The following is a 17384-nucleotide window of genomic DNA, read 5'->3' as shown; positions in this document are numbered from 1 at the left end:
TTTAGTAAAGGTGAATCTTGGTGCAATACAAGGACTATTCACTGAGTTTCTCAGGCCCAAATCCCTGATTTTACCAGATTCCTCTACTACTAATGGAAATATAACTTACCAATATTAAACCTTGTCAATTCTATCTCTTACATCTGGTATTTCATCTCAACTACTGCCGCTTATGAATTATGATTCACTAGATTATTACAACAGTCTTTCTAAAACTTATTCCTTGTCTCTATTCTCAGGACCTCCAATCCATACTCTAAAATGCCATCAGTGCCTTTTTAAAAAAACACAAATCTGATCATTTTATTCCCCTGCTCAAAGTTTTCAGCAACTCCTTTGTATGGCATAGAAAAACCTTTGTGTATCCTAAGTTTTTAGCCACTTCTCTATTGCTCCTTCTTCCTCAATTTTGCTCCAGCAAGAACTATTAATTTTTAGGTCCTATACCCTACCATAACACACCTTCATCACACCTTCATGTTATTGCATTTGTGCTCCCTTGGCCTGATATGTCTCCTCAGGCAAACTCCCATGAGTCTTTAAGTCTCAGCTTGAGCAACCATCTTTGGAAAGCCCACCTTGCCCCTGCCAGACTAAGATACTCCTTCCACTGTATTTGCTGTATTTCTCTGGCCTCCTACACATACTTCCATTGTAGCAATTATTTGTATTTCTTGATACAAGAAATACAAATGTTACTAGTTCCTTAAGAGCAGAATCTGTGTGTTTTCATGTTAGTATTTCTGGTTACTAGCATAGTGCCTAGAACATAAGCATTCAAAAAAATGTATGGAGAAATAATAATGTTGAAAATTAAAAAAAAATTAGCAGTGAGTTTTCTCTGTCACCAGTTGGCAATGATAAAATCATGAGTATTATTTCAACATTATTTGGTACCTACATGTACTGTCTTTGTTCAACATGAAAGAGATCCTTGCTTTCCATATTCTGCTCCAATAGTGTTCTGTTCTGTAGCATTAATGTCTGAATTTGATCTAGTAGATGTCGATTTTCTTCTTCTAAATTTCCTTTAAGTTGGCTTAGCAACTGTTTAAACACAAACATTTTTTAAAAAATCAACATTTACATTTAACATAAATCAACCAAAACATCTGAAAAATATAAAGTCTTGGGGTTCCTGGGTAGCTCAGTTGGTTGAGTGTCCCACTCTTAGTTTCGGCTCAGGTCATGATTTCAGGGTCAGGAAATCGAGCCTGTGTCAGGCTCCATGCTTTGCAGGGAGTCTGCTTGAGATTCTCTCTCTCCCTCTCCCTCTGATCCTCCTCCCACTCCCACACACTCTCTAAAATCAATCAATCAATCAATCAATCTGAAAAAGACTTAGGTCTTCTGCTACTTGGGCAATTAGGTGGTTGCACTTTGATCAGAACATGAATGATTATTTTAGTTATAATGAGAACTAAAATGCTGAGTTATGTGCTGTACACATTTTTAAAAATTCTTACAAACACCAGGTTAAACATATAATAAATTATCTAGTTTCAAAAACACTTGCTTTCTTATTTAACTTATAGTCTGAATGCTACCTGGCCTTCTGTTTAAGGAACTATGAAAAACTGGACAAGTAAATTAACTGGCTGCAATGAGCTCATCTATAAAATGAGAATAATAACTCACACCCCTGACTATTGCAAGGATTAAATAATATATGTAAAGTATCTTGTGTCATGCCTTTAACACATAGTAGGTACCTCATTCTTTCCTCAACCACTGTTTCTTAGGAACCTTACACGTTTGTACATAGTTTTTATGGCTTGGTCAAAGGGACTCAGGTAATCTTGTCAATGGTTGGTATTACTAGCTGATACTGCTGCTTCTTTGTAGTTAGAAGAAACTAGAAATATGTCTTAGTTAGGCCGGAGATTCCAGTAGAAGTCAGAAATCCCAAAGTAGTGATTTTCAAAATTCAGCATCACTCGTAGAGACTATTAAAAAATGTAGATTTCCAGGGGCACCTGGGTGGCTCAGTCGGTTGAGCTTCCAACTTTTGGTTTTGGCTCAGGTCATGATCTCAGGGTTATGAGATCGAGCCCCACCTGGGGCTCCATGATCAGCTTGGAGTCTCCTTGAGATTCTTTCCTCCTCCCCTTCCCTTCCCCCCGCTCCTCCCCCTGCTCGCACCTGTGTGCACACACGCTCTCTCAAATAAAAAAATAAATCTATCTCTTAAAAAAATGTGGATTTCTGGGTCTTAGCATTCAAATTCAACCAGTGTGGAGAACAGCCCAGAGAGCTATACTTGGAGGAAAAAAAAAAAAAAAAAAGCGCCAAAAAAACCTTCTGCAAAAAAAAAAAAAGAAAAAGAAACAGACGTTTTGTAAACTCTTAAGATACAGAAAAGCAGACAGTATAATACTATGAATATCCATAAATAGCCATTTAGATCTAACCACCATCACTACTGTGCTGTATTTGTTTTATCTATATATTGTTAAATTGAAACACAACATATGGTAGATTCATTGCAAAACTGAACGCAGTTTTTCTCTTCCCTGTATCTATACCCTCTTGTGCTATGACTTCTTGCTCTTACCATCAAGAAGTAGAATTTATTTTCCCTCTTTTTGATTTTGGAATGCCCTTGGGCACGAGAAGAAGTGGAAGTGATGGAAGTTCCAAGCCTAGGCCTCAAGAAGCCTTATGTGCTTCCACTTGTAACCCTGCTGGAGGATGAGAGACCACATGGCACAGAGGAGTTATGCTATCTGTGGCCACCCTAGGCCAGCCAGCCCTCGGAATATGTGCCAGTTGACTGCAGATGTAGGACAAGCCCTACGAGGATCAAATGAGCTTGGTCACATTAATACATGCCATCAGCACATCTGCTTAGGCAATCCATAGATTCATAAGCAAAAATAAATGTTTACTGTCTATTACCAAAGGTTCCGTGTTGTTATACAGCATTAATTACTGTGTCAAAAGACAATTAATAAAACATATATATAGAAAAGAGAACAAATTTTAGGTAGCTACAGCTCAATGAATTAGTGCAAAGTGAACACGTATGAAACCAGCACTCTGATCAAGAAACAGCTCATTAACTATATTCCAGAAACACCTTGTGCTCTCTTCTAAGCACCATCCCCCTTCCCACAAAGATTAACTGCTATCCTGGCCTCTTACACTCTGGACTCATTTTCCCACTCCCTCTAAATCATGTTATTATATGACTTAGCCCCTAGCCAAGGGTTAACATTTGACTTGAGTTGGGACTACCAGTCAGAGATAAGTAGGTAGCTAGCGCCTTTCTGGTCTCTCCAGAACAGCTTTCCAGGCCACCGGTGTCAGGCAGGACCTTATCAAGACTCACTATAGCTAGATGTCTCATTCCTGGATCTCCCAGTTAAATTTTTGACTAATTTGCCCCAACCAATATTCCAACCTCAGAGCATCTGAGAGTTCACCTGTGACAACTCTCCTGGGTATGGGGACTTTTTTGTACTCTGCTCAAATCAAGTCAGTCTGCTCTGGTAGCAAAGTTGCTGATTTTCACAGTATGCCCCTCACCTGAACTACCAGGTATTGGAACTCGAGAATGGGAGAAATCACAAGATAAAATGCCTCAGACAACCATAGTTCCTACACAACGTCGAGTAGCTTTTCTTCAATAAATGCTTCTCAATTTGTTGTACACCTTTCCTTCAGTTCCAGAGTACTACAATAGTTGTTTTTAATAATTTTGCCCAATTTTATTGTTTCTTGGGGAGATGATTTGTCCTCTTCTTCCTTTTGTAAGTCCATGACTCCAATTATATTTTATTTAGACTTTTATAAATCATAGGCATAATGAATGTTCTACACTTTCTGAGCCTTGATGGGTAATTAAAATGTATATGATTTTAAACTACTTTTTCTTTTTATTGGTTTATCATTTCAGACAAAATGCTTTTAAGTATTACTTTTCTGATAATCTATTCCTATTTCCCTTTAAAGGTTAGCTTAAGTGCTTGTTTCTTAAAAGTGCCATGAAATTCAGGTGTTAAGCTGTATTCAAACTTCAATGATTTTGGGGCCAACCAATGAAATTTAAGGATTTTCTAAGGCTTTCGGCATCCTTTTATACCTTAAATCTCATTGTTTTATCAAACCATCACAAAGAGCGGCATGGAATTATGTTAACCCAACTGTATACATAAGGCCAACATCATTTCTGTTCAAAACACTGAAATGGCTCCCCTGTTTTACTCAGAATAAAGTTATCTTTGTTCAAGGATGCCTATTAAAATTTCAATCTATATTCCTTTATCCATCATGGAAGTCCTTATCCCCCTCTGCCCTACTTCACTTTTACTTGCACATAACTTATCTACCTTGTAATATACCATATGTTGCAGACCAATTTTCAAAATAGAGTACTATTTCCAGTCCACACGCTCTTTTAAAAATCTTGCCATTCTCCACCAAAAGACTGAATCTATTTTCTCTTTCCCTTGAGCCTGAATGTGACTTTGACTGCCTCGAATAGAATGCAGGGGAAATGATGTTGTATGACTTCTGAGGTTTGATCCTTAAAGTAGAGATGGCTTCTGTCTGGTTATCACCATGTTGTGAGAAAGCCCAAACCAGCCCTGGGGGAGACATCATGTGGAGAGAAAACCGATGCCTCCAGCTGGTAGCCAGCATCAACCACCAAACATGCATGTAGCCTTTCAGTCTTCAGGCTGGGGGCCCAGTTGCTAGTGGAACAGAAACAAACCTGCCCCACTGTCCCTGTCCAATTCTGATCCACAGATCTGGGAGCCTAATAAATGGTTGTTTTACACCAAGTGTTGGGGTAAAGTGCAATACAGCCATGTTACAAAACACTGAAATACTATATATTTCACTTACTTGTTGTGTTTATTGTCTATTTCCTTCCACCAGAATATAAGCTCCACAAAGGGAGAGATTTTACCTTTCTGGTTTACTAGTACATGCCAGGTGGTAAGTAAACATTTTTTCATTAAACAAGGGCACAGTTTTACATTTTCAAAGTATGTGGACACTTAAGTTTAAACTAATAGTAAACAATGTTGAAATTCATAATAAAATAAGTTTTTATGAATTACTTGGAATTTCAATTACCCCTGAGCAATTCTTTTAGAAATACCCAAACAAATACATACCGCTATTCTCGTTTTAATATGATTGTTTATTTTTTAGGCATGTCTTGATTCCTAAAAGAAGAAACTTGTCAAAGCTCACCTCACACTGGTTATTTAGCTTGGTGGATGTGATGTCCAACTGTTGGTATTGTTCCTTTAGCTTTGAAAATTCAGCTTCTAATCTTGTTTGTTCCAGTTTGGAATTATTTAGAAGACTTTTCAAGTTTTTATGGTCAGTTTGTAAAACTTCAGTTTCTTTTACAAGCTGATTATATGTATGATTCAACCTATAATTAGAAATCATGATAGAAACAGAATTAGATTCCCTTAATAGCTTTCATTGTAATTTATACAATGTGAAAATGCTGTGGATCTCAGACATACTTAGAGAATATAAAAGACTCTTTAGCCAGTGACAAACTCATCAAAAATTAGTTTCTATTCTATAAAACTAGATTAAAAAAATTCAGACTACTCTCCCCTTGAATCTTCTAGCATGTTGTACATTACATGTGGCTCATAAAGCTATTTTTCCTTCAATGTACCCCCCAACCTTTTACAATGCAAAAATTGTTTTTAGTTTGGGAGCTGAACCAAAACAGGATGAACTGTTAAATTACTATACTGTACTACTGACACTAATGTAACACTATATGTTAACTAACTGGAATTAAAATAAAGACTTAAAAAAGTAAAAATAAAAAATGGGTAGAAGAGCTATATAATAAAATCTGTTTTTAAATTTGAAAAAACAAAAACAAAAAACAAAAACAGGATGCAGCTTGGATTTGGCCTGCTGTGCTTGGCTCTAGTTTAACGACCTTATCTAATGGGATTAAGAACAGGATGGTACTTGTTCAGAACATCTAATAATTTACTTCAACTCAATATCCAAAAAATGGAGTCAGCTTACAAGAATTTATAAAATAAATAACAAAATAATATGTTTAAAAAATCAAGGCTTGGTAAAAAATAAAATGGCAAGACCAGAAACATACAGAAAATGTTCCATAAATAGGTTGAATCCATGAATGAATGTATGCCATGAGTTATAACAGCTGGTTAGACCTCACTGAGACACATACAGCTACACAGTATATATCAATACCTATGGAGATCAAAGATTCACCTATTGATGCTTCATGGGGGCAAGATATGAAGACATACCATATACAACGTCCTCAACATCATCTCTAAGGCCAATACTAAAATGAGCTCTTTAAGAGAGTTTTTTTATACTGTCCCTTAAAGTTGAGAACATTAACACCAAAATGTAATTCAGTGAACACAATTCTAAAGAGGCCAAGACAAACTAGTCCATCTAAGAAACAATTTCTTGGTTTGGCATTATCAAAGATTAAAACTTAGGTTATTTAGAGGAATGGGTAAATAAACTATTGTTCTTGAGACAAGTCTTCATAAATACTTTTTTTTTTTGGTGAAAGAGCTCTTTCAGATTTTACTTAAAGCCATTTCTTGCCTTAACAATATAGACATGAGTGCATAAAAGTTGGGATAGAATAGCTTTGAGAGACAGAAAATACTCAGAACCACCCCTTCCCTTCCAAGCCTGCAGAATCTCCTGGTTCAAGATCATCATGCTCAATTTCTCATCATGTAGGCTGAGTTCTTTCTCAGAAGGCTCCTCAGTAATGAATACAATTAGATTCCTAGAAGGCCTATCCAAGCTCACAAACTGTCCCAGTTTGTTGTGAATCCCAGCAATGAAAAAAGGTTAGGTTCAAGATGGGACTTCGACAGTAAATGCCTTCCCCAATGTTATGTGTGTAATAAAAATGCCCCTATCCTTGTATTCTATAACTTGTCACAACTTGGTCTTCTACTGCACATACCGTAAAGATACGTCCTTCTTGATTCTAGCTTGGTGTAGAGCTTATTGAAAGTTCAAATCCCCAATAGACTATTTCTAGTTATAACAATTACTAAATTAAAAACTACTGAGCATGGAAATGAAAATAGCTCTAGAAGCATAGGGATTTTTTTGTTGTTAAGGGAAAGAAATACAATTCTAAAAATGGATTATATTAAATTCATAATAGGACAAATAGTCAATGAATGACCCCCATTTGAATTCTGTGTGCTGCCTTTCAGCTCTTCAGCTATGGTTAAGTGTAAGTGTAATACAAATGTTCAGGATGCTTACACTTTTCAAAGGTTTCTAAAAACCTTCTGATATGGACCCTTATGAAGAGACTGATTATGGGTTGGTAAGTTTTGATCTTCCTAGGGTTACAAATTAAAAAATAACTGCCTCGTGGCAATATGAGACCATTAATAACTAAGACAGTTAAAAATAAGAGTACAAATTAGCTAGGAAATTGGAAGCTGCTCACTTGTAAAAACTTTGAAAGATAAGAACTGAGATACCAGACTAGCAAAGACAGACAGACATAAAGAATCAGACTTCATTACATTCCGTCACAATAAAGCATATAAATGCTATCAAGGTACAGAAATTTCATTATAAAATGGCTTAAAAACTTAGTTGAATAAAGCAAGAGAGAATAAGTGGAAACAAGGGATCTAGGTTTTCAAGCCATTTTATAACTAGCTGCATGATTTTGCTGGGTAATTTACTTATTGCTCTGGGGTCTTTTTTAAAAAGTCTAAGTTACAGATGGTATTCCAAAGGGGCAGTATACACTTTGGATGTAATGAATAATACAAAACTAAAATATATAAATATTTATTACCTATCATTTTCACCACAAAGTTTCTTGTATTCTGCAGCTATAGTCTCATGGTTTTTGTTTTCAAGCAGCATTTTTTCCTGTTCTAATTTCAGTGTTTTTTCCAAATCTTCCAATTGTCCTTTCCGTTTTAGTAACTGATTGTAACTGGAAAAAATATTAGGTTATTTGTTTTATAATATGCCCTTAGAAAAAAGAAATACTTTAGAAATGAAGAAAACAAGACTTATTACTAAGTATCACATAAACATGATACATAAATTTCCTATATAAATTATCTTAGATCTGTTTAACATAAAATTTATTATATTATCTAAAGAAAACTGGTTTTAAATTAACAACACAAGAGAAGATAATAAATTACCGATCTTCAAGGTCTTTATGTTCCACCTCAAGATTTTTGTGGGCAGACTTTAGAGTTCCATGTTTAGCGATGAGAGACTCATACTCTGAAGCCTGACGTTCATGAAGAAGTTCCAGCTTTTCATGATCTTTGATCAAAGAATCATAGAGAGATTTCAGGTCTTCTCGCTCTTTGATTACAGCTTCATTTTCATTTTCTAAGGAAGACTGCTGGATTAGGAGTTGTGCATTCTGGTTCATAAGTGAAGTACTTTGGGAATTAAGGGTAGAATTTTCAACCTGTAAGAAAGTATATTGTTATGAGACAGAAGAAAAATAGTTATCTTGTTCTTCTAGGAGATGCAAATATGTGGTATGTGTTTATTACAGATAGAATAATTCTCCCATGTTAAAAATTATTCAAAAATAAAATTCTAATGGCAACATAAAAAATATAAAAGATAACATTAACTTTAGGAAGCTCTACATAAATCACAGAAGATACAGTCATATTATACTGAGATAATTTGGTTTTTAGTGTCCCGAAAGAAGGCTACAATTTAATATTATTCATTTATATTAATTTAATATCAATATTAAATTTATATTAATTTAATATTATTTGTTATTTAATTTAATATTATTATGAGATACATATCATATATATGTTTTGGGTTGAATTATTTTAAATGAAGGTGATTAGAAACAATTTGTATTCCACTCATGAAAAAGTACAGAATTTAAAATGCTAATTTATCACTTTCTAAAACTTAAGAGGTGACAGAACTGAAAAATTACTTGTGAAAATTCAACTGGAAATTTTCTCAAGGTCTACATTATATTAGTATATGTTTTACCATTTGGAAAAGAGTTATAGAAAGAACTTTCATATTCAGAGATGGAATTTTTTTCTTTGGCTCTTTAAGAGGTCTCAAAGCGTTGTACTTTCCCCAACCTGATCATTCTATGTGAAAAGACACTGCAGCATTAAGTGCAAGATGGATCTAAGGAAAAGTCTGAAGACAAAAGTTTCATGCTGTGTTGTTTTTTAAGAACTGATATGAAAGCTGTAAAAATGAAATAAGCAATAGTATGTTGCAATCATACTCTAAAGCAAGGGTTTCTGTTCGATTAATCATAATCAACTTGCTGAAAGAGGTGAAAGGCCATAAAGTAAATATAAATAAAGATAAAATTATATTTTAAATAAGTAAGTATTTCATCTTGTTTGTTTTTTTCTTACGCTGGGAGTTACTGGCCAGTGCTGCTGCAGCTGCCCTGGCTCGACCACAGCCCTGGGCACTCCCATAAATATTTTAAATAAAGATAAAGTTAGCTTTATTTTATTTACATCATTGAGTGAATTTATTAGTTAATATTTAGAGGCTCTGATTTAAAAAATGCTGATATCTGAAAGCCTGGCATAGCACTAAGTAGATATATTTTATCTTCCATTAAATTCACTGACTAAGAAACAATGTTACCATGTCTAGTTACCCTTATTTTAAAAGCATAATTCAAAAATTTGGTTGCATATCCCAAAATATTACATTACAACCTGAAGCTTTGCATTCTGGGTTTGAAGAGTAGTATTCTGCTCCTGTAATGAAACTGTCTGCCTCTGAAGTGCAAGAATCTGAGCCTGTAAATTACTGTTCTGTGTCTCCAATTGTTTCAGTTGAGTTTTCAGTGCTTGTTTCTCTGCTTGCAGGGTAGCATTCTTAATAAAGAAAACACATATTTTAAAAAGTAACAAACATATTTCCGCTTAACAGATATTAGAATTTTGTAACAACTATTACCATAAAAAAAAAAAAATCCCAACAATCTTAAAAGACTTAAACAGTTCCCCTCTATCCCAAATTGTAAAAAGAGATGTAATCTAAGAGAAAGCAAGCGCTAATACTAAAACCTTACTAGTGTGTCTCTATACTGTCTGCTTTATAATTTCCAAAAAACAAAATATTCCATTCTCAATATATTAACACAAGAAACTAGAATGGGGTTGTTAGTTATATGGTTTTCGTGCTGTTCAAAAGTATGTGGGACTGTGTCTAGCTAATGAAGTGCACATTTTCTAACTGCCCAAAGGCAAATATATATATATATAGGTGAGTGCTGGTCCCAGGGGTAGCAGCAAAACTAAATATTTTAATAAACACAAATTTGGAAGAGAAGCAGGAACAATTTTAACCATGTGTTTAAAAAATTTAGTCCATAATTGACCTAACAGATGTTACATATTTTCTTTAGTGATTTTTTTTTTCCCCATGGTATAAAATACTCACTGAAACTCTATTTTATCTATAGGACTTCTGGAGCAAATCCAAACAAAACATACAATTTTCAATTCTTCTAGTACATTTGACCATATTTCAATTTTATAAACAGTGAATTACTACGCAAATCACAGATCATTATTAATTTGACAGATATTAAAATGTTTGTCATGGATATTATATTCTCAGGATTACTTCTAAATAACATTTCATAAAAAATTAGCATAAAAAAGTATAAACAAAGAACCTCTAGAAAACTGAAATAAAATGTTATATACAAAAAGTCCAGAATTTGTTGCATGTAATTGCAATATGCAGAAAAAGTTACAACTGAATCACAACATATCACCTTTATCATATCTACATAGGGGACAAAGGAAGGCAAGTAATGATTTTTTTTTTAAATGTTTTATTTATTTATTCATGAGAGTCAGAGAGACAGAGAGAGAGAGGCAGAGGCAGAGGCAGAGGGAGAAGCAGGCTCCCCGCCTAGCAGGGAGCCCGATGCGGGACTCGATCCCAGGACCCTGGGATCATGACCTGAGCCGAAGGCAGATGCTTAACCATCTGAGCCACCCAGGCGCCCATAAAGGCAAGTAATGATTAAACCCATATATTTTATCACAAAATCAAAGGTTAGGAAGCAAAATGCTTTAAGATGGGTTTTGATATTTTAGTTCTCTTGTGTTCATTTATTCAAATAAAAAGGATGAAAAAATTTATACTGGAAAAATAATATGGAACACTGATATTTTTATATACCATCTTGATACACCAAAAAGTGAACCATTTTTCACTTCAGACATTAAGTGCTACTGTAGTTCAGCTCTTAAGAAACCAAAATGTACAAAGCTCTAATGACAAGTCTGGGTATCCCTACAGTAGTAAGAAAAATTCCTATAGTCTATAAAGAATAAGAGAGTAGAAAGGGTATCTCACAGCAGGAAAAGATCTACAATGGAAAAGTTAGGAGGTCAGTAACTATACTGGCAAATGCACCAAAATTATCAGTCTAATATAAGACTAGCCATCTTTACAAACCATTATCTAAAATAAAATGGCTAAAAAATGAGAACCAAGTAACTTTTTTCTAATAGAAATTTATAAAGGAAGTCAATGCGAAAAGAGATTTACTTTATAGAACTTTTACATGTCAGCCAAATTTTCTGAAATACAATTACTAATCCAAGTGATAGAGATTTGTATCTATGTGCGCATATATATATAAATATACATATGTAAATCACTGAATAATTAAAAATAGGTATTCATATATGGCTGATAAATAGATAAGAAGATGTAAAATAGCTCGCTTATTAATAATTTAAAACATGAAAATTAAAATACTTTATTGCTTTAACAAAAATTAAAAGGCTGATAACACCAAGTGTTTACCTAAAAAAATAGGTAATCTATTAGTGGAACTGAAAACTGATGTGATCTTCAAAAGCTAACATAATGATACCAGTTAAAATTACACACGTACACACACACACACACACACACACATATATACACCCTTTGGCCTATCAATTCTGCCATCAGAAATTTATTACCCCATGAACATATTATACATGGATTTTCACTGCAGCAAAATCTGATAATAACCTAAATGTTCATCGACTGGGATTTATTTAAATAAATTATGGTAATATCCACACTACGGAATAATATGTGGCTATTAAAAAAAATGATACGATCTATAACTGCCTGAAATAGAGAGATCTCTAAGATAACATAATTGAAACATGCAAATAAGAATATTGTATAGCATGATTCCACAGATGTAAATTTGTAAAAGAAATCTACTCCTAGACATACAAATGTCTAACAGACACATAAAAAGATGCTCAACATCACTCATCATCAGGGAAATACAAATCAAAACTACAATGAGATACTATCTCACACCTGTCAGAATGGCTAAAATTAACAACTCAGGAAACAACAGATGTTGGCAAGGATGCGGAGAAAGGGGAACCCTCTTACACTGTTGATGGGAATGCAAACTGGTGCAGCCACTCTGGAAAATAGTATGGAGGTTCCTCAAAAAGTTATAGAACTACCCTATAATCCAGCAATTGTATTACTAGGTATTTACCCAAAGGATACAAAAATACTGATTCGAAGGGATACATGCACCTTAATGTTTATAGCAGCATTATCCACAATAGCCAAATTATGGAAAGAGCCCAAATGTCCATCAAATGATGAATAAGGAAGTTGTGCTATATATGTATACATGAAATATTATTCAGCCATAAAAAGAATGAAATCTTGCCTTTTGCAAAAACGAGGATGGAGCAAGACAGTATTAGGCTAAGTGAAATAAGTCAGTCAGAGAAAGACAAATACCATATGATTTTACTCATATGTGGAATTTAAGAAACATTAACAGACGGACACAGGGGGTAAAAAAAGGAGGCAAACCAGAAAGGTACTCTTAATTATACAGAACAAACTGAGGGTTACTGGAGGGGAGGTGGATGGAGGGATGGGTGATATGTGTGATGGGTATTAAGGAGGGCACTTGTGATGAGCACTGGGTGTTGTATGTAAGTGATGAATCACTAAATCCTACACCTGAAACTAATATTTCACTATATGTTAACTATCTGAAATTTAAATCTTGGAAGGAAAAAAAAGAAATATACCACTTCTTTTTTTTTTTTTTTTTTTTTATAAGTAGGCTCCAAGCACAGAGTAGAGCCTAACACGGAGTCTGAACTCATAACCCTGAGATCAACACCTGAGCTGAGATCAAGAGTCAGACGCTTAACCAACTGAGCCACCCAGGCGCCGCAAAAGAAATATACTACCATACACGGATAAGTCACAAACATTTTTCTGGGAAGACTGTTTACAGTGATTACTTCTGGATGAGAAAGTAGGAACCAACAGTGTAGGAGATTAATTTTTGGCATTATGGCTTAAAGTTCTCAATTCATGTTACATTAAAACATAATAACAACGACCACAACTATTTTACTTGTTAGTATATAAATTCCTTAAGCTAATTCATTTTTAAAGGATGTTTGGTGAATTAGTTTGATTACCTTTTTTGACAAATATTTCTCTAACTTATTCAGCGAATATTTACTGTAACTGCTATCTACCAGGCTTATTTCTACATACTGAAGGCACAGTGGTTAAAAAAAAAAAAAAAAAAAAAGATAAGCTCCTGCTGTCAAGGAGCCTTTTTTCCAGTAGACAACCAACAAATAAGTAATATAATTTCACTAGTGAGAAGTGCTAGGAAGAAACTAAGGCAGTGGCATGATAGCGAATGGTTTAGGTTGAGAATAACTACTTTACTGGGGGAAGGGGTCAGGAAAGACCTCTTGCAGGAGATATGTGATACGAAGCCTGAATGCCAGCCATGTGTTCCAGGTAGAGGATCCCAACATAAATCTCTGGAAACAGGAACAAACAGAAAAGGCCAATATGACTACAATTGATTTACTTATATATGCCAGGCACTGTTTTGTGTTTCCCAGGTATCGAGATAGTAATAATATCTCGAGATTATAAACAGAAGGGATAGAAGAGTGGTATGGTATAAGGCCAACAATATAGGCAGGGCAAAGTCAGGAATGATCTTATAGGACACTGAAAAATTTGGATTTTATTCTAACTGGAAGGGGAAGCCATTGAATATTTTAAGTAGAAAAATTACATGACTAGGATTATGTTTTAAAAAATAACTCTGGCTACTGTAGTAAGAATAGGTTAGACTGGGCCAGGAGTAGAAGGGGGAAAGCCAGCCAGTCAGAGGCTATTCTAATAATCCAGATGAGAGATAATGGTACCTTAAATGGTAGCAGCAACGATGGGACAGAAGTAGAAGGGCGTGGGTTACATTTTCACAACAGAGTTGACAAAGTTGGCTGATGGACTTATATGAGGGTGATGGAGAAAAGTAAATTAAATTATTAGTTCTTCACTCTTTTATTATAAAATAAATCACTCAAGAAAGTATAAAACCAGATTAGATAAACTTTCTAAGTTATATATACAATGATACTTTACTTTTAAAAAAAAACCTTTTCCTACTAAAAATTTAAAAATACTTACATTTCTTTCTACTTCAATTAATCTGTCTTTAACTTTCAAAAGCTCTCTAGTTGTTTCTTGACTTTCTCGCTCCCATTTATTATCTTCACCAGAAGTTGGAGGAGAGCTCTGTACCATCCTTTCTTCATCTTGTCTCTGTTTGAGAGCTTCATAATTCTTTTTCACCTAAAATTTTATTTAAAATATGTTAATGGAGAGAAAAAGAATCACCAAAGTTATCACTTCTCACAATCAGACTCTGCAATGGTCTGGTGAATGTGAAAGACACTATTTAAAAATGTGATAAATAATATGTATAATTATCATTACTATCATGATGATAATTTATGCTTTGTAAACTACAAAACCTTTTCTCCTAGAAAATATAAAATATACTCTGCTTATGTGCCATTATCTAGTAATATATTCTATAATTTCAGATCCCGTTGTTTATAATCTAAGGAATAGATTAACTGGACATAGACATGTTGCTAAATATTAATAATTATTTTTTGACCCATCTATAGCTGGATTTAGAAATTTCAGAGATCCCAGGGCGCCTGGGTGGCTCAGCCGTTTAGCGTCTGCCTTCGGCTCAGGTCATGATCCCAGGGTCCTGGGATCGAGCCCCACATCGGGTTCCTTGCTCGGCAGGGAAGCCTGCTTCTCCCTCTCCCACTCCCCCTGCTTGTGTTCCCTCTCTTGCTGTCTCTCTCTCTCTCTGTCAAAAAATAAATAAAAATCTTTAAAAAAAGAAATTTCAGAGATCCCCATGTAAAGGACAAATGAAGACTTGACATATGTAATAATTCCTTCTAAAAAGATACCTAAAGTTGAGGAATATCTATATATGTCTACCCTTTTAAGAAGGATATGTTGCCCAGAATGAGCTATATTAATAGATAAATTGGTGACTTCTTTATTCAGATCCTAACCCATATATTATTACTGTAATTTATTTTATAAAAAGTGGGCAATCCAAGGATTTATCTTACCCAGGGTTTTCTGGTGTGATTACAACCACATCCTACTTTAAGAGAGTCAACTCAAAACTAAGAACTTGGTCATCCTACATCACCAAAATTACTGATTAACTTAATAGCTCTCTTCAATTTAAGCTGATTATTATTATACTTCTCTTGAATCATTAGTTTATATTAGGAGACATTTATCACAAATTTCTAAATTAAAACCCAAACTTTACATTAAGGCAAAAATATAAATGTCTAAAATAATTCAATATCTAAAGCAAACCTTAAGAAAGCTTATGACTCAACAATAAGCTTTGCTACTACTGAGTTAGAAAATGATGTGAGACTAAAGAAAAAAGATGCCCAAAACAGAATATAATTTAAAGCTCGGCTGAGTGATCTAATAGGTGTTCTGGGATCCTAATTTTCCAGGTTTTTTAAATTTTAATACCCTAATAACAGATGAGTGACATCATTTCCAGTCTCCTATTTTACATTAATTTCTCACAGGGTCTTTTCTCTAGGCTTATAAAGACTATAGACATATGCCATTATTAAGAAGGGGAGTTGAGAATAAAACTCAAAGCTTCTTATTTTTAGCCCATTGTTCTTACAACTAAATTTCAAAAATGGTCCCTTTACCTTATGTATCCGTAGAATCTCTAATTTATGTTCACATAAAAAATGACATATTTTCCATCGAGGTTTCTTAGAGGCAGCATATAGGTGGGTCTTGCCTTTTAATCTAATTTATTAATCTCTGCCTTTCAAATGAGATGTTTAGAACTTTTATATTTAATGTGATTATTGATCTGGTTTGTTTTAAAACTGCCATTTTGCTATCTCTCCAATCTGTACTTTTGTTCCTCATTTTTTTCTTTTTTTTTTGTTTTTTAGATTTTTTGTAATTCTATTTTATCTCCTTTCCTGGCATATTAGCTATACCTTTTTGTCATGCTATTTTAGCAATTACTTCAGGCCTTCAACTCATATTTAACTTTCATAGTCTTCAAGTGATATATGTCTTCACATATAGTATTAAAAGTTAGCACAGTCTAATTCGGTTTTATGGCAGCCTAATCTCCTGTTTATAGGCAGGTAGCTAGTCTAATAGCTGTGCCAAAATGGCTGGAAGTGGAAAACAATGATGAAATTTTAAATCTCTGCAGACTTGAAATGCATATATACCAACCCATACCCAAACTGGCTGAGCAGCTTCATGAAGCTGACTTTCTTTGCAACTTAGATACTGCAGATTAATTAAATCTGGCAGCAAATTTTACTTTATTTTTTGGATAATCCTTCATGTGAACTAAGCAAAATTCTAGAATTTCTTCTGTAACAATATATGTTTCATGGTACAAATACCAAAATGATGGTGTGGGCAAATGGGGAACAAAACCTTTTTCCTTTTCTGTATGAGAAATTCATCTTTGGTAACTGTGTCCTTAGAAACCTGAAAAAATTGGAATGTTCTGTGTTACCAGGCACGATTGCATATGAGAAAAATGACCCAACTGGTAAATTATATTTAGACTGCAAGAATTATAAATACCTAATAGGAAGTCATATCTTTAAACTTCTCTGAGTGCAGCAACTCTTAAAACTAGTATATCCATTGTGGAGATCTTCTCTCTATGCCTTCAGAGTTTTTGTAAGAGATGATTACTACTATGGAGCATGGAGTCTCAAAGACAGGGCAGCTCCCACACGCTCAATGTGAATCTCATCGTCTTGCACCTGAATTGTCATCTGGTGGGAATATGACTTTCAGGCAACTATAAGAGGGACCCATGACAGTGCCCTGCTATATACTGTATTTCCAACAGTGTTCTGAATCAAATGGTTCTAAATGAGGCCCAAAGTAATCTTCTCAATCTAAATGTTTAGTTGATTGTAAAACCACTCCTGGTGGTACTACAG

At 34.3% G+C, this 17384-nt stretch overlaps 1 protein-coding gene across 1 annotated transcript in view; it reads right to left on the bottom strand.

Annotated features, from left to right (window-relative positions):
- CCDC88A (coiled-coil domain containing 88A) overlaps positions 1-17384 on the bottom strand; it is a 118719-nt gene that overhangs the window by 16342 nt on the left and 84993 nt on the right. The window contains exons 18-23 of the mRNA XM_044918969.1: positions 14512-14676; positions 9717-9878; positions 8181-8458; positions 7820-7963; positions 5206-5392; positions 902-1047 (exon numbers count right to left, since the gene is read on the bottom strand). Of these exons, the coding sequence (XP_044774904.1) occupies positions 902-1047; positions 5206-5392; positions 7820-7963; positions 8181-8458; positions 9717-9878; positions 14512-14676 (1082 nt within the window). The remainder of the gene's footprint in view (positions 1-901; positions 1048-5205; positions 5393-7819; positions 7964-8180; positions 8459-9716; positions 9879-14511; positions 14677-17384) is intronic.

This window comes from Neomonachus schauinslandi, chromosome 10, assembly GCF_002201575.2.
Source record: "Neomonachus schauinslandi chromosome 10, ASM220157v2, whole genome shotgun sequence".
Taxonomy (NCBI): Eukaryota; Metazoa; Chordata; class Mammalia; order Carnivora; family Phocidae; genus Neomonachus; species Neomonachus schauinslandi.
Note: the sequence above shows the minus strand (reverse complement) of the source record. Positions and strands in the feature narration are given on the sequence as shown.